Genomic DNA, 25,790 nt, shown 5'->3' with positions numbered 1-25,790 from the left:
TGCCCCGATGAGAATTGTTTATATTCTCTATGGTAGGGTTGACGTAGAAGCTTTCACACTAGAATATTATCCCGATATAGACTAAACAAAAACATTTGAAAATAGACACCTGCACTGCTATAAGCGTATAAGTAAAGGAATTAATCATCATATAATAAATGATTACTTAATTCACTTTGAAAATCAAGACTTACTTTAATTTTCTCCTTTTTGAAATTTTCACTCTGGTATGCTTTAAAATATCCTCTGAAAGCAAGATTTATCGTTTACTTTTCATACTTTAAGCTCTTTCAGACAGAACTTAATTATTTTTTATAGTAGGTACCTACATTTTACAACTAATTCGTCAGGTCAAATACTATGTACTTCAGGTACTCGTAAAAGTGAGAATTGTGTAAACAGAACACCAATGTTTGGTATTTCAAACAAACTGCAGTTTTCAGCCAGCATTTATCGATTCACGCATGTATCGTGGAAAAAGTAAGCGCTGTTTATGTTAAAATGTGTAACGTAATTAAAGAAACGTGTAAATACTCCATTTCCGCATATAAATAACTCTAATCGCTTGTCAGTCTTTCGACTCTGGATTTTTTTTATCGTAGAGCAATTAGCACTCGAACTTTATGTATTAGTGAACATTTTTCTTGTAATCTTCTCTTCTTCTTCTTCTTTAAAATTGTACCACTGACCCCTGGTTTCTGAAGCACATTTAGGGGTAGTTTATTTATTCAATAGCGTGAAAACTCATATAAAAAAACCGTTTGCATAGATAAACTACCGCTGAGTGCGCCTCGAAAACTGGGCATCAGTTATGCCTTTATAGTCTTAGTTTCTTGACACCAAGTTCTGCTGCAATATTGCCAACATTACTAAAGTTTTCATGTCACAAGAATAACTGTCGCTATTTCTGCGAACATTTCCACTCAACTATCACGTTAATTGTGCGTTGATTTCATACCCATTCGTGTAAAACACGTTGAATTAATTAGTTAAAAGCTCTAAGTACCGCATTACTCGTCCGCTGGGCCAATATTAACAATGACGATGACGCCATAAGTGCACGCTGTCAGTTGTAAACAGTTTCATCACACAGGTCGATGACAGCCGCGGAAAAGTGCTAATTGCCGACACCAACTAACAGTCTTTGAGCCAAAAACACCTTCAATATACTAGGACTTACACGCTGTGGACAATGTGCGACTTGTTCATTTCACAGACAATGACAAGTCTCACAAAAAAAAACGTTTCGCGCGTTTTTTTTCCTTTCAGCGTGATTGGCGTAATGGCGCGAAGACACTGAAAGACTTCAGAATCGATAAGACTTTTGCATTTTTTGCTTTTAGACGATTAATTTATGGATGTATAAAACTATTTAATAGCTCATTTTTGTCACATAAATAAGGGAACCAAGCATTGAATTAAAAAGCCAATGTAAAAGTTCAGTTTTTTGTTTACATACTTGGGAATACAAACAAAAACATACTTTAGCAAAACGGAATAGCGATGAAATTCGTTTGACGGAAACATTTTAAAATACGACGTTGTAGAATTGCGTGCAGGCGAATCTAAAATAGATCCAACTGCTCCGCTTCAGCGAGATACGTACATTTTTGGATATCAAATAAAAGCATTGCGTTTAAAAATAAAATTCTAGCAAGGTTGTGTGTAAATAGAAAGCGCGGATGCGAATCGTATGAATCATAAAGGTCAACTTTACGTTTGTTTAGTGATAAAGCGTAAGGGTTAATAATCTCGTTTGACTCGGTCAAACTTACACTGTAGGCTCGAAATAGACCGGCGCGAAAGAAATGTTTCTCGGCCACGGCAATGTGAATACTCCAGAAAAACAACATCGTTACGTTATCGAGAAGATTAGGTGACACGATATCTGCGGCAATGTCATAACAATACGCAGAGAGATCTCATAGTACACGTAATATCTATTTGTAAAGATACATCAGAGAAATGTCACTGTTTTTCGAAATAATCTGCTCGTAATGTACGTAGGCAGTTTAGTTGTCAGTTCAAGGGTACAGCTTATGAATCAGTGATAAAGGGGGAACAAAGATGTTGAAATTGTACGTACAGTGGCTCCATGAGTGTACGCGTCACTGGTACTAATCCCGGGCTAATTTTGCATCCAACATCAACATTCATATTGCAGAATGGAATCGTAAAAAACATTTTTCAGATGTAATGACGGGTGTATAACTTCATTATATTATTATGTTGTTTTAGAATTGCTAGTCTGTGTTTTATTGTGGTTTTGTTCGCAGCTAATTAAGCTTATTAGTGGTTATTAGAGATAATTCGTTATTTCTGTTGTAAAGTTTAATAGAGGATGTATTAAAATCTCGCCGAGCGGTGACAGGTTGGATAATATGCAATTGGCTTGAAAATTATTATAGTGGGTTGCTAGTAAGAAACTGGATTTCTTTGCTTGCTTTTCTTTATGAGAAGAAAGAAATTCTAATTAGTGAAGTGTGAGTAGATGTACCTTAGCCATAGTAGAATGTACCTACGTTTTTATTGCAGATCTAATAGATCTATACTTAGTGATTTTACCTGATTAGGTAAACATCAATAATTTCTTTTTTGGGCTACTCCATAGAAGCATATACATAAGCAAGTAGTAACTGATTAGAGTGATTAGGTAATCGTAATATACAATAATACTATTCTATATAGCAGTTTCCATAAGCAATAGCTACCTATAAAAGGGACTAGTCTCACGGATAAAGTCGTGATTTGCAGCTCACGTCTGCCTAACACGTTTGTATACAAATTGAATCCAGCCAGTACCAGCTACTGAGCAGTACTGGGAAAGTTTTATTCAATTCCAGACATAATTTATAGAAGCTACCGACAGATGGCGTTGGCAGTCAGGTTTTATTTTTCTGAAACAAAAATGTATGAAAATTATGTGATGATATTATGATGAGTAATAATGATCCTGACTGGCCGTTTGTCTGTTACGCTATTACAACTAAACTTCTAAGGTGTTTTTGGTAAAATCTGGCATTATGGTAGATTAGGTATCGTCCGAAAAATTATGTAGAGCCAAGTTTTTTCATAGAGACTATACGGTAAAAGTTGTAACTTTAGTAAGTCAATTATTAACACTTACCCATAATGTAAAATCTTTGACAAATAATTTCTTTATTTATTGCCGATGGAGTTGGTGTTTTTTCTTGTCAAAAAAACATTTAGAAAAATACAACAGTCACTTTTAATACAATAGGCTAAAATAATATACACGTACAATCCCTATAATATTTTTTGGCATAGTATTTTGTAATATATATAGCGATCTATGAACTATACTTATATTTATGTTGCGATAGTTATATTTTTGGTTCCATTTAATAAGGCAACGTGTGAGGCAATAAATTCATAATAACACCAAGTAAATGAATTATGTGAGCTTTAGTCCAACTATGCACACCGGATGCTTATTCACGCGAAGTCATGTGACACATACTAATCACGTATTTAATTACTCTTAAATTATTATCGTATTAATGCCAAATTACTTATTAATTGCTTGCGAGCTTTCTGGAGAATAAACGTTGGTAATTCATCTTACTTATGTAATTAGAGGTATATTTATAATTAAAGGATTTATAAATGAACAAATTGTCCATTGTTTAAGATTTCAAGAAAAAACTATTCAGTGCACTTAGTAGAGTTGTGGCAGAGTTCTGTATATAACTTAAATAGTCCCAATTCCTGCCTTGATACTATTGTATAGCCTTCGTGATATTATTTTAAAGAAAGTATTTCTTTTAAATTAAGCTAGAGGTGCTGATCGTTTTTCATACAAAATTGGTTAGTGGTAGAGAATTATAAACTCTAAGTCTCTCTGAATCGTTATACGTATCTTATTTTGAACAAATTATTACACGTATAATTACAATTTCCCGAGGTATCATTGACGGACATACATTTCTGCAAACGTTATACTCACTTAAATAATAGGTACTAATAGTATCATAAAAAGTGCTTCAATCATGCTAAATCCAGCACTAAAAAGTATATTAATAAGTGTTTACAAATAAACAATGGAGATATTTTAAAGTCATGAATTATCCGTGATAAGATTTATATAGTCCATTAGAATCCTTGCCAACTGATATGATTTAGATACGGACAATGTAATGGCTATCACTATAACGTGATTTAGCACTTCAATAATATAAAGTTAAAAACAAAACAATGAACCTGGCAGCAGACATCTGTATGCACTTTGCACATATTGCTCATTAAAATTTGTACATTTGGCCAATACGGGAGTACAAAAAATAAAAGCTTCTTTGCAACATCTCGAATTGTAATAATAAAAATAAATGCTTTAATATTTTTTTTAAATACACTGATTATTGTACTCCATCACTCTAGGAGAGAGTTTCGGCATGCGATTTATTCAGATTATAATGAACTTTTATAAGTATTTCTAAAATTGGGTAAGTAGCTGTATCAAAAATCTAAACAGACCACCGTTTACGCCTGCGTATAGAAAACAGAAGGGTTTTTTACGCTCGCGCGCTCCTACGGGTCAGTGGTGTTCTAAATTCTGAGTTTTGTACAACTCCGCCAAAAACGAAGCTTGCATATAAGGCTCTCTACTAAGTCGTTGGACTATATCTTACATACCACAATACAAATAAACAAATACAATTCAATAGGTATCGAAACCTGCGGAATATTTTACCTTATTCGTGTAACAATTGCATTGATATTATATATTATATATATATTAACCATGAACTAATTAGTTGTTGTTATTGTTATTGAAAGTCGGCACAAGAATAATTTAACAATTCTAAGCTGTATTTATCCTCCACTTGGTATTACATACATATGGTATTAGGTAAGTAGCTACTGAAATGTAATATTGATCCTTCGACCTTCAACGAAATCACGCGAATACGAGTAAATAATCGACACAACGACTCATGTTTTATTTTTAAACGCCCATACGTTTATAACATACTAATAATATTATAATATAAACTTAAAAGATCTATATCTAAGTATGTTTGTTACTCGTTCACGCAAAAACAACTCACCGGATTTCCGTGAAATTTTGTAAACCTATAGTTTATAACCCATACGAATATCTAAGGTAGGGTACCTTTACCAGAAGGGCAGAAGCTAGTCGAAAATAAAACAACAAGCTTCTCGAAATTAGAAAAACAAAACAAATCTCACTACGCTCGTCACCTCTAAATTCAAATTCAATTCACGATCACAACTCTTGTACTTTCAAACTTTCTTCACATTGAGTTTTTCTCACAACTTTCGCCGAACATCTTTGATCAGTCAGTCGTAAAGTTGGTGAAATACTGCAACGGTACACGACTCAAGGGCGATGCTGTTCGATTGCGTCAATGGGAATATATGGGCCAACTAAACTACGTACTCCGCCGGAAATCGAAAGCAATATGTTGCGACTGGCCAACTCACCTACTATTGATTTTATGAAACTCTGGAGTATATTAATTCTAGGAGTATGTTGCTATATCTGCTATGGAGGTGACATAGGTGGTGTTTGTATCTGAACCTTATAGCTTATTCAGAAAACTAATTAAATTTTATTCAAATACCTAAAAGGGCCTTTTATAATAATTTCTCTGATGTAATCGCAATCCTCTTACTCCAATTGGTCCTAGTCGTAAACAGATAATACTTTAGGATTTGATTTAAATTTCAAAGTGCACAAACATCATTGTGAAGGATTTCGTACACAAACAGTTGTTGTTCGGGACGGCTATAAAACTGTTTATTTTTACAAAGACCTTCGCCATTTATATAGGTTCTCGCAATATTTCTCGGTGATGATATACAAATAACATATTTCCGACATAAATAAAGTTGATTATTCCCACCTAGACCCACTTAAAAGTTTAGAACTAGGAAATGAGACAAATATTGTTGTCTATGAGTGGGCGTATCATCTGACCTTCATAATAATGTCGCGACCAAGGCAAGGAATGTCCACAGTCCAGTCCATCCTATTTATTATATTGCAGTGGGAAATATCACGCTCGAAATAGATTAACTATTTGGAACCCGTTACATGAATGATTTATTTATTGTTTGGAATTTTAAATCGGAGGGTATTCGTGAAAACAAATAATTCGCAGAAAAATATTCCCGCCGCGTCAACAAGGTTACACCAAATCTGTTCGTTCGAAAATTCGAATTTTCTTGACAACTCTTTTGTACTTGTCAAATGTTTGATCTCATTGACTAATCGACGAAATGTGACGTAATGTTTTCAGAACGAAAAGAATCACATACGTGTCTTACGTCACGCCACGTGCACGTAATGTGTACCGTAGATATTGCTACAATAAATATTAGTTTTGGAACAATATTGTGTCCAGACGAAATATATATTTCATAACTATGACGGATACGCGTGATGTAATTTAAAAATGTTTTAACCTCTACCCATATGCTTTAAAAATTCTAGTCACAAGTCGCAATCTACCAACTGTATTTGCTTGCAAAATACAGGCAGATGTTACGGTATTAAACTATTTGTTAGTTTAATTAAGGCGATAAGAGGGGCTCAGATTTAGTCCAGATTGCATGGTCATCAACAGACCTAACAAGCATTGTTTCCCGCAGACCTCCAGGGGCATAATTAGTGAGTTTCGTAGATAACCAGTAACGGAACAAACGACGAAGAAGAATTTTATATTTCAGAACGTACATGCAATACAAAAAGTAGAACATTCATTAATCCCGTTGAATGTTTAATTAGACTGTTGCTGTAAGATTATAGGGTCAGTGTTGACGTCACTGAATTATAATAATAACTCCAGTCAACACCCACAATGTTTATGTTTAAACCATGATATTTTGTTTAACTACCCTTGCTCACTGCGCACTGCCGTAAGTCTAGAAATTTGCCTACTTACAGTACGTTAGTCATCGCTTCTATATAAAGACTTTTCCTTTAGTAAGTTAGGTACTATCTTTTTACGATTGCAAACGTTACATAGAAGACAAGATTACCATACATAAATATGCATGTAATGCTACATTGTGTTGGGCTTACTGCAACAGTAACAAGAAATAAAACGGCGATGAATCCAAATACAGCATACCGTTGATAGGTCAGACTTCTCATTCACCTACTTCTAAATATAGGAGTCTCTCACGCAATTGTTTACGGCATTAAGCCACACTTTTCATTTCTACCGATAACGTTCGCTCAGCAAAATGAACCATGAGAGCGTATCGTGAAATGTGTCGAATCGATTCGATGCATTTGATCGATTTGCGATAGCCGTTGTTCTAATTAGAGCCATTGTTGTCGATCATTCAGTTCGATTAATTTCTAGGTTCAGACTCCATTAGTCGATTTTATTTGCTTTACGGTTCATGCCTCATGGTTCCGAGTTAATTTGGTATTGTAACGATGCATTACACCCATTCCCAATATCTTATTGAATTACTGCTTAACAAAACCTTAACTTTGGTTTATATGAAAATTTACAGATTCTACACTAATACCATAACAGTTTTTGTACATAATTTACATGCATAGTAGGTATTGCATAGTTGCAATATTTAAGATATAGTTACGCATAAAACTACAAATATTAAAATCTTTACGATCTCTATCAGAGTTGAATGGCTTTTAAATTTACAGCCACTGCGCCAGCGGAGCGCGGAGGTTAGACGCCAAACTTTAGAATAATGTTGTTAAACGTTTATTAATAGAAACTGGGAATGTTTAGGTACAAGGAAAAGCTTGTAAATCATATGATTTGTTCGTGTCGGTGAGCCGTCTAGATGCCTATATGATTCAGTAATACTGTTTGCAGTCTAGACAATAATATATACGTTTACATTTAAATTTGGATTATACAAAATTTGAACATCAACTGGGGATTCAAATAATTTATATCTTGGCAAGAAGAAGTCTGTATTGGTTTCCAGGTTTTCGATTCCTGTTAATACATGTTCTTTTGAGCCGTATCTCATCGCTATAAGAAACTTCGAATCTTGCATCGTGTACATGTATGCTATCGTGTGCCTATAGATTGTAGATACACTTTATCATAAAATACAAGTGCTGCCTAAAGCCAACTACATTATATTTACGGTGCATCTTGTCTATATTTGCTCAGTTATTAATAATTTGGAATCTATTTCGAAATACTCAGGCTTGTTTGTATAGCCGATTCCGCCGATACAAACTTACACATGAAACCAAGTCCCGCTATAAGGTATAATTTTAATAAAATTATCATTACGAAGCTAACTTTATGGTTAATAAACTTTAATATTAATAATACATATACGTTTGCAAAGAAATATGTGTGTTTGGAGCGAAGAACACGGTACTTCCCTAAGCGTAGATATGAATTGTGTTCTTACTGTACTACACTATATGCACGCAATATCGGTAACACATTGGGTCACATTTAATTCGAATATCATAAATTGTAGCAGTCATTGGCCTCAATATCCACTTCAACAGACGTTCAGTATTTTCCGATACAATAAAATTGTCAAGTTTGTTGCAATTTTGTATTTTGAAGCAATCACAGAATCGTAAACTGAAAGCACTGTAGTGACGCAAAGTGACGAAGCGTATACTAAGTATATTTTGTATCTTCTTGACATTTACAATTTTATTATTAAAACGGTAAGTAGTTATTGAAAGTTTTATGTTCAGCATAATATTTACATATTCTAATTTTGGCAAGGATATAAAAGGACTAATAAATAAGCCTTTAAAGTAATTGATTATTTCTTATAATCTTCGTCTTATTTAGTTCTTAGTCCGTCTTTTGTGTTGATTATGGTGACCATTGGCACGTTCTTTCTTATAAATCGTCAATAATTTCATGCGTTTCATAAAAGGACACTTAGTTGGCTAAGTTCAAGCCAGTCTACAAACAGTCCGGATCGCTATCTTCGGATACAGTGATATGTATAAATATTACTTAGCCATAAGAACTTATGTCGATCACATTTGTAAATGTTAGTAAGTATTAATTGTTTTTTGTGACCCGTTTTTACAATGTTCACGAAGCCGTAAATAATGACACACAGTGGAGCACAACCGGTTATAAGTAACGGGACACCAAGTCGGTCATGCAAAAAATTGCAAGTTTCCAGACGAATATTAAAAACCACGATGTCAAGTTAATTGAATTTTATTCAGTTCGGTAACGCTAAACAACAAAAATGGCGACTTTGTGTAATATTTTTTTTTATTATTTTTTAAACTAGTGCGTAATTATGGTATCAATTTAGTCACTCCATTTAAAAAGTAAGAGCGTAAAATTATGGTAATTCAATCACAATGTTTAATAGTCTATTAAACAGTAATTAATTTGCAAAAATCTACTTTCTCGCCGCTATATTATTTAACTCCGTTGTTTAATAATAACATTGGAAAATTAGCATTTATTATGTTACGTAAATACATTATTATGCTTGTGATCTAATATTTATAAACTTGATATTTAAATATTCAAATTAGAAGTGATAAATGCGTTTCCTGCGATTAAAAAAAAGAAAACGAATTAACTGAACTGGTTCGGTGAGTGCAGTACACGAATATGGGATTGTCGATTACGAGTAGGTGTACCCTTAACGGGATTTTTTGAATAACTGGAGCCGTTTCCAGACATGCCAACTGCAGACATTTTCAATCACGCGATACAAATATACTATTGGATTTTTTATTATATTTCTGTTGAATAAGAAGATGTAGAGTATGCCCATCCGAAATATGGTATTAGAATTTAATCAATGGTAGCGGTTCCTCTTAGTTCTATAAACCTAACAAGGGGCCAATTAAACGCCATAAAACAACAATTACAAAATCGGCCCATATTGAAATGACCGTGGTGGCAATTTATTATTTAACAATATTCATTATCGGTATTTAATAGGTCGCTGATTTTCTTGATTCGCTGATTGCCTTCTTATTATTTGTAGTTCATTGATAAATATATTTGATTTGATTCCAGTTATTATTGACGAATTATAAACACCACTCTAAACTATTTACTTAATTGATGAATAATGTTAACGACTTTATCATCAAAATTGATTTTTCATCACCTCGTTTGAATGCATATTTAGAAATTTTATTCATCTTACACAACATTATTTTGCGTGTCTACATTTGCGCATAAAGAGTGTCAGCGAAATGTGTAAGTAAATAATTTAATCTAGAACTCTATCTTCGAAGTCGTTAAGACTTAAGACCAACAAAAGACGCACATTAAGTAATTTAAAAATAAAAATAACGTATAATATTAATTCTTCAATTATCTTAATGTAACGTATTCCTTGTTGTTTCCTGGTGCTCACCGAACCGTGCACACGAGGGGAGCATTCAACGGTAGACTGATAACGTATTCTAAACTCTCAACTACTTAACGGAACACTTTCTAGATAAAAGAGTTTTAAAAAGTGCCCATAAAGTCTATGCTTGTCGTTGCCACGGGTCATTGGTAAACGTTTTTGTGCCAATATGGTAACTTTCGAATGAGAAATAAGTGTTAAATAACAGCTTAATGCCATCTTTTTGTTGGATAATAACGTGTCAAAGCTCACAATTTTTTTTATTTAAGTTAAGACTAGCAGCTCGCTGCGTTTCCCCCAGCTTTATTTTACAAAAAACTTTTCAATTTTTACTCAAATATTCATCTTGGTCACATTATCTACTTTAAAAAAAACAGCATCAAAATCCTTTGTGTACTGTAAAAGATCTACGCATTGATAGGAACAAACAGTGGAAAGCGACTTTGTATTATACTATCACTTTATTCAATCAGTAAGAAAATTCAAAACGTCTAATTAAAAAATCTTATTTTCTTTAGCATTTTTAGTACTCGGGGAAAAAATAAATCCAGTCCAGTAAAAGCAAGTAAAAAGTTGTAAGTTAAGTAATAGAAAAACGCGATCGCGTGTCCATACGAGTGCAGTCAGTGCAGCCTACACGATCAATATTGCGATACAACTAATGAGCTTGAGTTTCTACCGACGTAATGCAACCTGTCGTATTAACGTAACAGTTTCTTTGAGTGGCTGGCGATCTTGAAAGAAAAATACTTGTAAGTAAAACGAAGAAAATTATCGTGATAGAATAATTTTATTGAGTCCGTGAATCAGAAAAGTAATTTTCATTAAGTAGGGACCGTAGCATGTGGTTCTTTGGCCCCTGCCTGTCCCCATGGAAAATGATTTCGTGACTTAATATTTCATTTTATTTTAGTCTGCAGTAATCAGAACCAACACTATATATGGTCTAATAGTGACATGAGCATAGCCATAAATTATTTATCCATATACCGGAAAAGATTACTGCCAAGTACCTAAATACCTATTCAGGGATATTACTGTAAGCCGACTCCCAGTTAGGGGAACTGGGATCAATACGAAAACTGGAATGTCCCACTTACTTCCGCGCTAATGGCCGCATGAGTCATACCTACATTACCTAATGATGGCGGGAAAAATGGCGGCATTTCCTCACATTTTTGTAGCTATGTTTACTTTTTCGCCAAATATCGCAATCAAAGCCATCAAACCGTGGCCATTATTGTTAATTATTTTTTATGCCGACATTTGTACCATAGAGAAATATAATTACGCTACCGCGTTCCACTTTTTAGGGAGAGTTGATTGGCAAAGGTACTTATTTCACCTTCATCAAATTTAAAACGGCGAAGAGTAGGTGATAGCAAATACAAACATTTTCAACGAATTCCTGTCTCTTATCTTAACGTGGAATCACACCATAAGGAAGTACGTTATCTTGATAATAATTAAAATTTGTCGTAAGAACTGTTTTGTTCGCACAGGTACAAAATGTAACTGAACAATGGCTTGTAGTGCATTGGGACAATAGTCGCCTAGGGACATGCCTACATGCTTATGAACAGCATACCTATTACCAGGTTGGAATCCTAATCGATGGACAGCACTTGTGGGAACCAACTTGCCCGTTTCGAGTCTGAACATAATTTATGTACGTTTTGAGATATTGTATAGGCCTCAGGGCAAGAGCCACATATAATGAGAATTATCGAAAGGTAAATAGTAATATCAAAATATATATTATATCCACATCGCACAGGTAAGATAAGCATCCTTTAGGCACTGCCCACAGAATAATAAAATACTTATTCATACATGAAGTTCAAAATCCTTTCACCGCATTAAAAAGGAAAGGATCCCACGTTCATTTGTATGTGTCATGTATACGGATGATATCGGTGCGTGCATGAACGCTGCATGTAAAATCACTAATTAATTAGTAATTCTGCACAATACATCCGATTGAGATGCTGTAGGCAGACAGGATGCTTGATTTCATACGTAGAATAATGTATAAATGACAACTCAATACAGTACAGTTAGAAATCTTTATCTAGTAGCAGCGGGTCCCTTGGATGTAAAGTAGTCACAGTATTTTCTGAAGTGAGTCTTAAGTCACGATTTTAATATTTGCAAATGATAGACACAAATAAATGGAATTATATTTTCTTAAGAGAATGGAAGCCTTTTTACACTGCTTCGTGGAAGTATGACCACTGTATTATCTAGAGACAATTACAGGTGTCCATAATAGTAGTTATTCGCATATAGACTGGCAGGGGATGATGCCCATCCCTGTAGGAACACAAAAATTAACCATGAAAAATCTCCCCAGGACCTTAATTGACAATCTCAGGATGAATTATCAGGTTTCACTGCGTTTTTAGAAATTAGCTAAGTGAATAATATTTACTGACTAGCTGACCCGCGCAACTTCGCCTGCGTCACATAATTTTCCCCGCTTTTGTAACATTTTTCGTTGCTACTCCGCTCCTAATGCCCGTAGCGTGATGTTATATAGCCTATAACCTTCCTCGATAAATGGGCTATCTAACACTAAAAGAATTTTTCAAATCGGACCAGTAGATCCTGAGATTAGCGCGTTCAAACAAACAAACAAACAAACAAACAAACAAACTCTTCGGCTTTATAATATTAGTATAGTTTCAGTTTGCAACTTGCACTGTGCATATAGGTATGTATAAATAAAAATATATACAGCTGTTGCGGTCGTAAATATTTATGTAAAAGATGCCATATAAAGCAGAATATTGCTCTTTATCTAAATTCGGAACAACTTCATGACATTTATCCAAGGCTGTGAAATTGAAACAACCTTCAAACAGTAAGCCCGCATCAATTTTGGACAAATGTCGTTAAATTCAATTCAAGGTTTGTAATTTTGAATATTGTGTTCAATGTTTGTTACCGAAATAGAGTCTTCAATGAATATTTTTTACAGATAAATAAATTGTTCAGTTTTATGAGACAATAAGCATTTTTGTTAAAAAAATGTTTTTATAGAGTTCTTTAAATTCATTTTATTTAATTTGAAAGCCTATCTACTTGCTATACATACTTGATCGACAAATCTGAGCTATTTTAGCATTGGCTTTCCTTGGTAGCTATAGCATTGACTAGCTAGCTATGGCAGCAAAAAAAAACTGCGTAAAAAGACGTCTTTGCAGTAAGTAATAATAATTGCTCTACAATTATCGTATTTACTCAGTGACCAACTTATTGTTTCATTATCCATCGAGCATGTGGGGCGTCGCGGTGTGCACTGCTACTCCCGCGTCGTACGACACAGGCCTTCATGTTTATTGCACTCATTGCACGGAGCTGAGGAAATTTCTATTGCATAATTTATCTACCATCTACGTACGTACAAATAGTACATTGTTATTGAAAAACTGTTATCGTGAAATTATGTTGTTGTTCATCATTTAAAATTTTTAAGAACAAAATATAGGTAGGTACTTATCATTATTTTTGCTTTTAAGCAAAAGGTGTTTTCTTCCATTTCACTCTTAACTATTTTCTCAAGCTGACCTTAGTCATGTCAATAAAAAAAACTTTCGCTTGTCCATATTGACTATGCTCACAAAAACCGGTAACGCTGCTACAACAACCGGTAAATAAGCTCTAAGTATTTGCGTTTTGCGTACTGCACTAAACCGGAAACAGAGTTAGCTTACACTCCGACACGTTGTTTCCAAAACACAACAACTTTGCCGTGTGGTGGCATCTTTTAATAGATTAAGCCTGGTAGTGTATTTTGAGCTGTTTCGTGGTGTATGCTAAAAGTGGACCACTCTCGCTGAAGGGCCCTTCTCGTGGAAGCAGAAAAGAAAAAAACCACACACTATGTACTGCAAATACGGCAAAAGACGGTCAGTTATTCAATAACGGATTTGGACGCACATATGTATACATGCAGCCCTACATTGCTTGATATCTTCAAAGAGGCATACAGACAAAATCGTGTAGTAAAGACATTTGGTAACAAAGAAACAGGTTTTCCTATCAATATTTACAAGTATTATCATATTTGGTAACACACAAGTCACGCGTGCTGCACTTTGAAATACAACAACAGATATTTTGTATTAGATAAACTATACAAACGAATTATGAATTTAAGTCGTGTTGAATCACTTAACATATATACTAAACATGTTTACATCTATTATGTATATCGGTGCCCGTAGAAAGTGTCGCAATATCACACATTATAACATACGTACAAGCATACACAATGCTGTTCTTATAACTATCAGTGAAATCTAATAGCTTTTCTTAAACTTTCTCAGTGAGAAAGTTGATGAAAAGTTCTTTGCGTGAATGCATTGTGTGGCGCACGATTAGTTTTCCAATACACGAGTTTATTGTTCTTTTATGTAATCGTTATGTATAGAATGCATGTTTACTTGTGTGTGAACAATATAATAATTAAAGATTAATGAAACACGAACTCACATTAATTAAGCTCTATAATTTTCCAATAGCACTTTCACAGGAGAAAGATGATCATCAAAGTTTACTATCGCGTATATTTTCTCTCGTCGTATTTATTGTTGACTGTTAAAACACTGTCCTAATCAAATAATTTGCCTGTTTCCAACAGTCTAACAGCTTCTTTCTCTTCTTTTGCAATTTTTTCCCTCAAGATAGCATTTTCTTTATCCCGGATAATCTTTTTCCTCGCTTCTTCTTCGCGGTAAGATGTTTCCTGCATTCGATAAATTCTCGTTTTAGTTTGTGCATAAATTATCCCAGCGAATAAAAGGGCCCATCTTACACCTCTTATTAGAGGAGATACTGCATAAGGTGCAGACATAATTTAAATATAATTTTACATTGAATTCTGTAAATAACCTAATTTATTTGACTCCTGTCAATTCATTCTTGTGTAATTTTGTGAAAAAAGTTTGTTCACCTGAGTTTTTAATACAGCGGCATCCCTACCCAGTACTAGGTCAAGTGCGAATAGCAAGGAATTATTATTTATTTTTCGTGGGAATAACATTTGTATCGGTAGGAAGGCCAGTGGCCGAGTGGGCAGCTAAGAATACCGCTTGTCTCTGGTGTGGCGACCACCAATTATAGCGGACTGGCGATACGCCAGCGGTCGGCAGCGTCGCGTGGTCAACAGGAACAAACGTTTATCGATTCAGATCAATCACTACATAGTCTGTCTTCCTGTGTAGCGGACCGTTATAAATTGCCCTTACAAACTGTTAATGCCTGCTTCACAATAGATTTGTATCGTTAGCATGACTCAGGGCACAAGCACTAATAGTAGACTAGAATTATACGGTGAGTCATGGAAGAAAGAAAAGCATTCAATAATAAAAGAAAATGGAAATGACATGTTCAATCAAGCCACGATACTATAAACCTGCTATGTTTAAGAGCTATCTATCTAGCTACCTTTGAGCTTACAGTTTCTTTTATCAAATTTGGTAGAATTTGTGGGTCTTCGTATCTTATTATCAATTGAAACCTTAGCACCGTAGACAATCTAATCTACGGGGTGACACCGCATTTATTTAATCCACAAACTAAACCACTGCAGTCTTACGTGTCCCTATGAAAAACGTGACCAGACTAAAGTACCTAATCCTCTAAGGTTTGCTTTCTGTAGAATAAAGTATAATTTCTGGACAACATGAACTTATAATATTTATCAAGTGTAGGTAGGTACAACGCTGCTACTTTTATACATCAAATCTTGCTCATTCATAAGTCTGCAATTACAAATGAGGCAATCACGAAATTGTTATTTGAAATGTATATTGTAATATGAATAAACAATTTATTTTGATGAAATCATATAGGGTCGAGGTCTGAAATCTCACGCTTCGAAATAGAAAGGTTATTATTGCTTTATTGTTATTGAAACATGCGTAGGAGCAACACTGAAGTCGACTGACTACGTCATGTTCAAATGCCATTATAGATTGTTATCTTGAGGTCTTGATTTTTTAATTTACGGTTATTATAATATATTATGAAGTATGTTAGTTGCGGTATGTTTATATAAATAAGTGTGTTATGCATGTAGATGTAGATAAGCTTATTTGTCGCTTGCATTATCAGGTTAAGCTTATCCTTGTAACAGATATTAAGGATAAGTATTTAATCATCAAGAAGTTAGGTAGGATTATTATTTTACTACTAATTTATAAGATTATAAAAATTGCAATATCACTGTCGAGTGGTACATTTAGGCATATGTTTCTGAATGTGACTTACTATTTCGACCCCAGAGAAGTGATAGGTATAGGACTAAAAGTAAAACAAACCTCACATGATTTTAAAAGTTTATGAGCCTTGCTTTACAACGAAGGAAACTGATGAAAAACCTTACATGCTAGAAAGTTATTTAAGTCTCAACCTACACTTGGGCAGTATAGCAGTAAGTATACATAGGTAGTTTAACATAGCTGAAGACTAGTCTCTTGTCTAGCACTTTGGTCGTAATTTTAATTAGTAAATTATGTAAGCGGCAGCTTGTGTTATTACTTCACATCCATGTAATATTTTCACAATCTCGGAAACCATAGCTATCAAGAGATCGTTTTGAAAACAATAAGCCTATTCAATGCGCTAATTTATGGTCGTGAGCGCGCGTACACTGCAATTAGCACCGTGTGAGTACAACTATTGTGTGCGAAATAAGTCAAAATGGAAAAATCTATGCATCTAACTTAATTATTAACTTTTACGTGTAACTTCGTTTATGTTTCTTTAGTAAATTAACGTATATTTAGAGCCGAAACATCTAATTAAATGAATCTATAGCGAGACCCCAGGATGTTTACCTTAAATACTGAAAAATCTGTACCTATAGATTACGCGACTGACATGTCGTGGCTTTGTAATTATGTGGTGCTTTGTAGAACACGCATGCTAAAATAGCAAGCACACTCGTCACTCTATCAAAGATCACTTCTATTCTCTTAAATACAAACTTCAACATAATAATGAAGTATTTTTCAATCCAGTACCTGCAGTAAACATCATGAGTATTTATCCTACCACTTGACTATCTAACACCCACAGAAAACACGTGATGATAAGTGATTTAATAACAGCTATTGTTTTATTTATCTCTAACACTATTGAGAATGGCCACCGTTCAAGTTGATGCACGTGGTCTATCTATCCGGCTCATAACTTCGGAATTTTAGTTTTTGACGTCCCAGATTCTGAAGTACAGGATGACAAAAAGTTAAATTCCTTTTTCTTTTAGCCTGAGCAGTCCCATTAGCTTTATGAACATTTACCTGAAAGGGCTCATATCTTAAGTAGGTAAGTAGGACCTATCAATACCTACTCTCCTTATGCTACGTAGAGCCCTAGCATTTCTGAAAGATAACTGTTAATTAAAGGCTTCGGAAAATAGTTTTCTGAGTATCGTGAAAATACAATGAAATGAGTAGGTAGGTACATGTTGAGAATCAATAAAAACTCCTCCCATATCGATGACGTACTCAACAGGCCCTCGCTTGTTTACCGTTTACACAAGTCGGCCTTGCTTGCCTTATCAATGTCTAATTTAGTGTATTGCATAATAGCAGTTCACAATGGTCGCAACTAGACCACTTCGTAAATAATAATGCAGTTGCCACAATGTGTGCTATAATTACAGAGGTCGCGAGTTCAATAACTAGTGGGATAGGCTTGGTGTAGCGAGTGTGACGTCATCACTCCATTATAGTTGAGAATATATTTAGCGCACTCGTCACTATGCTACTTGGTCGCATCGTATACTATGTCTGTATGAGTGCATTAATGTCCCGTCATGAATATTGTTTACGGATAAGGTTTTCCGCTACATAAAATTAAATTATTATTTATTTGATTATGTAGGTACTTAGGTACAAATAGCAGTTGGTGCTTCCTTGCTCTAAGTATAAATGATTGCATTAACGTGGTTGGCTGCGCTCATTGCCTATTTAAAATTAATTAAGTGCCGTAATGAACTTGCAGTCAAAAACCAGATGTTAGAATCTTTTCTTGTTGTAATAATAGGTACCTACAAAAAATGAATTCGCAAAAACTATTTACTGCTAAGTAAAAATCACCGGTAAACCTAAAAAAAATTATAGGTACCCACTCACCTACATCAATACATCTTTGCATTTTTATTGGAATGTACCTGAATAAAAAGACGCTTCTTTTAGTTAAGCACAAAACCTGCCTAACGTAACATATTATTATTTTATTACGTTACTGCAGCTCTGCATAATTTTAGCTAGATTTTAAACCGCTACCAAATTTTATTACTGTAATGGGTAGCTAGTAGGTACCTACCTACTTAATGAAAAACTTTATATAACAGAATATCACAGATTTTACATAATGAACGACTATTTTATGTAGAGATGTTTTCTTTTCTTTGTAGTTTTTGTGTTTAGCGCCTTGATAAGAAACCGGTATCGAATATTTTTTATTTTCTCCTTCCTTCAGTCCCTTCCCTTCTATTCGAACCATAGCTGACAACTTTCTATCTCTTTTACACCTAGCGGAATAGTACATTACTTAACAATCGTTCTCGTTCTAACTTAAAACATCTTGTTAGTGTAAAATTGTCATTGCGAGAGGGCGCTTGTGACGTTGGTTGTGCTAAGCGTTGTTGTAAAAACTTGTTTATTATCCCAAAAATGTAAGAAAACTGTATTTTTTATAGATTTATACTACAAATAAATAAAAAGTAACAGATAATAAAGGATAATAACTAAACGCAGTGTGGAAATGTCATCATTCATATAAATTGTGGGTGTGGTGAACGCCGAAAGTGTCTTGTCAAATATTGATGTTTTATCGTCCAAATTGCTTGTTTTATTGTGTTTCTTACGTAACTTTATCAGTATTGGTCATTATGGATGTTGATTAGTGCAGTGATAGGAGAAAAGTAACCTCAAATAGTGTTAAAACATCAGTTAGTAATAGGCGGTGTTTTGGTGTTTTTAGAAATCGTCATCGACGAAAACTACGACGATGACGACTCCTGCGAAGCTGTACGGTCGAGAGCTGTCCACCTACGACGAGGTGGACGTCGACGAGCTGCTAGCCAAGCTGTCGCAGGAGGAACTCACCATGCTGGCCAAGGAAGTTGATCCAGATGTGAGTAATCTCTTTTCTTTCTTTACTTTACCTGCATTGTGTATCATAAAATTCCACAGATTAAAAATGTTGATTAATTTTTTCTTAACTAGAAGCTATTTTTTTCTCGAATTTGACTTGGATAGCACTTACTGAAACAAAATCTCTCATTCTAGCTGGTTTTAGACTCAGTTGATCTTTACCACATACAGTTTTACCTTTATTTTAAAACATCTATCTCATTACACCTAAATATTAACAAAATACAATGTCAGATTTCTAAGAATCCAATCAGAATTATGAGATAAAATTCATGATAAGTCTAGGATAATCTTTTCAAGGTGAATTTAGTTTATTTCATACAATAATCACTGAAACCTCCACTCATATTTGCAAAAATGTATATGAGTCTACTCTATTATATGCTACCCACATATTCATTCTGCAATGATCTGACAACCAATTGATATTGAAGGCCAGAGGCATTATGTGTGATAATACTCTTGCATTCACACAAATTATACACCTCATTGTTATACCATAGACTTCTCACAAGTCACCTTGGAGGTTTTATCACTACTTACTACCTTGAAAAAAAAAAGAACTCTTTATAGCCAGTTATTGTAGAAAATTTTCTTTACCTGTGTTTATGAATGAATATCCTCTAGTTTGGCTGATTGCCAACTATGTGAAACTATGTCCTGATAGTGCAGTACTTCCTATCTATTTATTTATTAAATGTTGATAGTTTTTGTGTTATTGTTTTGACTTGTTCAAAAACATTTGTTCCACATTAGGTTGATTCTTTATTATAAATAAGTAATAAATTTACAAAAAATATTTAAAACATATTTCTACCTAACAAATATGGACTCAAAAAAGCATTTTTGTAGACAAGGTCATTCCAAAATTCATTTACTTTTGTATGAATATGGATGAACACCTGAAATAGAAGTGTAAATTATGCAAAATACTAGATAATACATCATGCTAAAATGTCTTGTTTGATATTTTTTGTAAAACTTTAAATAAGGCACCAGCTAAAAATTTATACTGCTTGTTCAGTATAAGTTTGGTAGATAACTTAAGTGTAAGTGATAAGTGATAACTTAAGAATAACTTAAGTGTAGTTTGTTCATTTTTAAATAAAACACTTATTTAAAAATGGACAAACTACACTTTAGTTTCTATATAACACAATTTTTGAAACTTAATTTATTCACATCTAAGTAATTCTTTACTATGTTAAGATAACTAGTCATCTTACATCTTACATAATTTCCAGTTAGGGATCAATCCTAGCCATAATATCAATTTACACTCGCAACCACAGAGGTCTTATTTATAAATATATAACAGCCCCTATCTCTGCCATTTATAAACAAGTATGGAATTAATAGGGATGTTCCCATTACTGTGTAACAGTTAGAATGCTACTAACTAGTTGGTCCGTCTATTTGCATAACTATCAATTTGATTTGCTTCCCTGCACTTGTATAATGTATGCTATTTTACATACATTTGCATAATGTTTATTTTATTACTAAAACCTTTTTTTTACTTTATCTCTTAAACTCTTTTCTTTTATTGATAGAGCAAATAACATTTGTGTGTATGTTGAATAATACTGAGTCAGATTAGATTATGTTTGAAGGTCACAATGTCTGGTCATTGAGCATTATTGGCTAAACCAGTGTAGTGATAACAAATACTGACAAAACAAACACATGGTTTTTGCACATAGTAAATAGGTATCTCTTGGATAGGGCACGTAATACACAACTTTATGTCACTATCTGGTGAGAAGTCAAATAAAGATTTAAAAAAAAAAAACTATCTGGTGATATAATATATTCAATGTTGAATAAAAAAAAAATTCAACTTTGTAACTTTCATACAGACTTCTTAGTAGCCTATTTTACTTTTTTTTAAAGTCTTCTCTTCTCTAAGGAATAAGTACAAGATAGATAGAATTTTTGCAGTTCTTCAACATTTTAAGACCATTCAATGTTAGGCAAGATGTATTCTATATTTGAATATTTATTATAACTCATGTATTTATAAAGACTTTGACTACTATTATCATATTTTATGCATTCAACTATAATCTGGAAAGTCACTCAACAGAAAGTTAAGTGCTACTGATATCCCCACCAGTAGGCAGATGACACAATAGTTTCTTTGTAAATAGCTGTAATCAGCCACATCAGATTAGAATGGTAACTGACCTCAATGCGCTTGATAACAACCACTAAATTACTGTGTAATTGTTTTTAAATTGAACATTTTAATATGGCTACTCATTCTTTATATTTAGTGCAGAATAATTTGTTAAAGAGTTATAAAAAGAATCCGTTAGACACAGATTTATAGTATGCAAATATTGATATACCTAAATTAGCCTAAACTGACAATTGAATGTAGGATAACATTAATAATATCACACCAGCAGTCAATCAATAAGGGTTTAAAATTTTCAACAACTTTTCAAAAATTGTACATTTTAATACCAACAAAATTACACCAATATTTGAGCAAATGTATCAAAATTAATCTATCACACCTGTGTCTATATAATTTAGCATTAAAAGCAAGGCTATATGGTTTATTATATTCACATATCACTTGAACATTATTGGAAATTGATTCTGATATGTTATCATCACTACTTCAGGGAGGGACCTTATCAGGAAATTGATAGCACTATTAATTTCCAATTTAACTGTGAATAAGCGCTAGGTACTTTTTTAAAATTACTCACTTGTTATAGTAATGAGTATTGTATGTAAAATTGATAAATAATTACAGCATGATTAGTCACATATCTATTTATGCTTTATTGTTATTTCGAAATTTATTCTGCGCAGGATTTTTCTGAAATAAATACACATAATTTAATTTGAGTAGCAATAATTATTGTCATTGTATTAAACTAGGAACCTGGTATTTAAATTATCCTGTTATTTTGTCAGATAGTTAGTAGGTATATACTGTACATAATAGCAACATAGTAAATAAACTCATGGTACTTTTTCAATCATCTTAATTGAATGACTAAGTAACACTAAACTTAACCCTCTTTATACAAATTGTTAATGCAACCACTTAAAGAACAGAGTCAAGAAGGTTGCAAAACATAATTTATTTAATTTTCTATCCATCTAAAGGCATCCAAATTGTTGTACCAGTGGCAGTGTGTGTACCAATATATTTTTCTCTCAATGCCATTCTTTATACTCTTGTTGTATGAGTCAATTTGTCAACTGTATACAGCTAGACCTCTTACAACCTTTAGATTAAATTTAATTTGGGGCATTCTTATTGAGGTGTCATCTTGTATATTTTCTTTTGAATGAGAATCATTTCATCGTGTGGATTGTATGATGCTGGCACACTATTTTCGCATTGTGTTCAAAATTGTTTAATATCTGATTAGGTTGACACCTGTACAGACTAAACTTACTCTCTTTTACATTTTCGCGAATGTCAAAAGTCCCAAATTACTATTTTTACATAGATGTCATATTGCCACTAATACTCATACAATTATGTGTTACTACTATAATTCTTCAGGAGTCAAATAAAAAACAAAGCCCAATAGACATAAAATAATTCGACCCTGTACACATTTCAGGACAACTTCCTGCCACCATCACAACGTAACAACTACGATTGCGAGAAGGACCCCACAGGACCCCTGAACCGCAAGAAGTTAATAGAACACATCAACAAACAAGCCCTGGAGACACCCGACCGGCCCGAAGTCAAGCCTTACGTGCCTGGCGTTATACGTGGAAAGAAGGTATATTGATTATAGCCCTAGTTATTATTATCTAAGAATTGCGGCGAATTCGCCTCTTCTGGACAAGGTCTAAGGTTGTTATAGGATAATAATTAACACTCTGCGGTAAAGTATTGATTATTGTGAGAAACTACGCATTTTCCTTCCTGTCTGGTACGACAAGTAAAAATAGTCAGTATTTTTACTTAGCAGTTACTTAGTAGTCGCAATAAGAGAAATCATTTAAGAGTACATAATATAGTAAAAGGATAAAATAACGAGTGTTAACCCATCAGTCCTAGAAAATAGGTTTATTGGTTAATTATTGAAAAGAAGAAGAGATAATTTGCATCTAAAAAATAACTTGCTGTGTAAACTTTTTAAATGTTAATACATTAAATGTTACAGATACTGTTAATAGAAAGACTTCTAGGAAAAACTAATTTGATGTGTGTTGTGTTTTCAGTGGATCCCTCCCCCTCCCCCCGAGAAGGTCCGCGACGTAGACGAACAGATCTCAATCGACCTCGGCGATGAGTACGAACAGGCGCTTACCACGGCTTCTCAAGAGGAAATCATTGACTTGGCTGGTGAGATACATTCACTATTGTTTTACCATATTTGTTAGGTAGCTAAACTGCTTTAAACATTAAAACTTCCGACTCTCTACTTACTGATACAAAACCTTGATATTCGCCTTCTATTACTTGCACCTTAAGCTAATTTTATTTTGTGTTTATTCCCTTATCATTAAATAATTGTGTCGACAGTGAGGTCGCGGATGCTTTGTTGATTAGTCTTTATTCTACAAACAATATAAAAGAAAGAAGCTGGCACATAGTATTGCCAAATATCTAGAACAATGCAGAAAAAAATAATCGATAGACGATAAAAGTTACATAAAAGTCACGCAACGAATAATTTCTAGCGGACCCATTGGCACACATTCTAATACTCTACAATAGTGAATACTTCAGGAACTGACACGGTTACTCAAAGCGTGTCACGAACTTACGAGACGCATTATTTATGATAGCTTGTGTGGATCAGGAAATAGCCAAAATATTCTTTTGTAATAGCAAAGTCACAACATTTTGGCGTCAAGCCAGTGTCAAACACTAGCTGGTCATTGCAATGATGACATAAAAAAATGACAGAAACAATCCAATATACTATTTATTATATTTTATGAGGTTTTATTCGAGTATTGCTGGAATCCAGTGGAAGAAATATGCAGTCAGTTTCATGGGAGTACTGCTATTAGTTTTATTTCTAGATTTCAATGTGTGTAGTAAGAATTTATGTCTTTATGTTAAGTGCAATAATCCGACGTTGAAGACGGTTTGTGTCACACGTAATATGTTGTTAGAACATTTGTCATAATTTTTTGTAAGAACTGTATTTGAAGCTCATAAAATTGTTTGCTTTCTTAAGAAAGAGATGTTATTTGAGTGTGAACAGATAAAAAGACAAGTAACATGCGTTACAGCGATTATTAGCTATAATTTTATTAGTTCCTAGCTTAATTTGTCAGAATTTATTAACTTATTTATTGACATCACTGCGCTGTATCAATTTACGTTAGTCTTGCGTCTTGACCGAAAACAGGGAGAGAAAAAGGAGGGAAAATATTTTTTAAGTGAATAAATTAAAAGGTTATATAGAAAGCAAGCGCGATTATTAACATTAATATATTTAAGATCGCAGCACTAAAAGCTCATACAATACATTATATGGTCTCTTAAATATCATAGATTATGAAACGCGTTCGAACAATGTAGTGTAAATAAATAACGCTGAAAGCTTGGCACTCGAGATATGCTCGATATGACGGGCTGCCAATGGCGCATATCGCAACACATAACCTATTCTCGTTGACATATCGCTTTAATACACGAACACTCGCTTTGTTATCTAAAATGACCTATAATACGCACTTAATGAGTCTTTGTTTATCGTACATACATAATATCTCGCCTAGTATACCCAGAGGGGTAAACAGATGTGTTTGAAATACACCCATGTTTCACCACTGCAATGTTGGTCCCATATAATAGGGGGCCATTTCTTTGTTTATGATACTAGTTTAATACTTATTGAGAATTTTGAAAACCACAACATTATTTAATAAGAAACATGTAAAGGACCTTACAAAATGCAAAACACTTATAAAAGGAAAGTAAAGATGTTTAATGGTCAATAAGATTGAGACAATTAGGATGCAACCAATTCATTATCTATATCTATTGAAAAAAAAACGTGTGTCAGTGTTCCTAGCAGAATATGTCAGTCCGTTTGTTTCTAAAGTATTATTAAAGTGATGTTAATAATGTTATGTGTATGTGTTTCCAGCTATCCTCGGCTTCCACTCGATGATGAATCAGGACCAGTACCACGCGTCGTTGTTGAACAAAGGACAGCCTGTTGGACTTGGTTGGGACGGCATCACTAAAGCCACCAAACCCAAGGTAACACTTTCATCATGCATACTTAGAACCAGCTATTAAAAAAAATGATCCATTAATTTCAAATT

General features: G+C 33.8%; 1 protein-coding gene across 8 annotated transcripts in view; it reads left to right on the top strand.

The window, feature by feature from the left end:
* The window catches only part of tmod (tropomodulin), a 70,590-nt gene that overhangs the window by 34,408 nt on the left and 10,392 nt on the right, over positions 1-25,790 (top strand). For 7 of the 8 annotated variants that reach the window (XR_012959507.1, XR_012959506.1, XR_012959509.1 and 4 more), the window contains exons 2-5: positions 19,345-19,497; positions 23,111-23,278; positions 23,724-23,847; positions 25,610-25,725. Coding sequence is in view for 4 of the 8 variants with exons in the window: in XM_076115254.1 (XP_075971369.1) it covers positions 19,345-19,497; positions 23,111-23,278; positions 23,724-23,847; positions 25,610-25,725 (561 nt within the window). In the remaining 4 variants the exon portion in view is untranslated. Of the gene's footprint in view, positions 1-18,878; positions 19,037-19,344; positions 19,498-23,110; positions 23,279-23,723; positions 23,848-25,609; positions 25,726-25,790 lie in introns of those variants that run through there. The other variant, XM_076115255.1, reaches the window with a different exon arrangement.

Source organism: Anticarsia gemmatalis, chromosome 6 (genome assembly GCF_050436995.1).
Source record: "Anticarsia gemmatalis isolate Benzon Research Colony breed Stoneville strain chromosome 6, ilAntGemm2 primary, whole genome shotgun sequence".
NCBI classification, from domain to species: Eukaryota; Metazoa; Arthropoda; class Insecta; order Lepidoptera; family Erebidae; genus Anticarsia; species Anticarsia gemmatalis.
The sequence above is the reverse complement of the archived record's forward strand: the minus strand, read 5'-3'. Positions and strand labels throughout refer to the sequence as shown.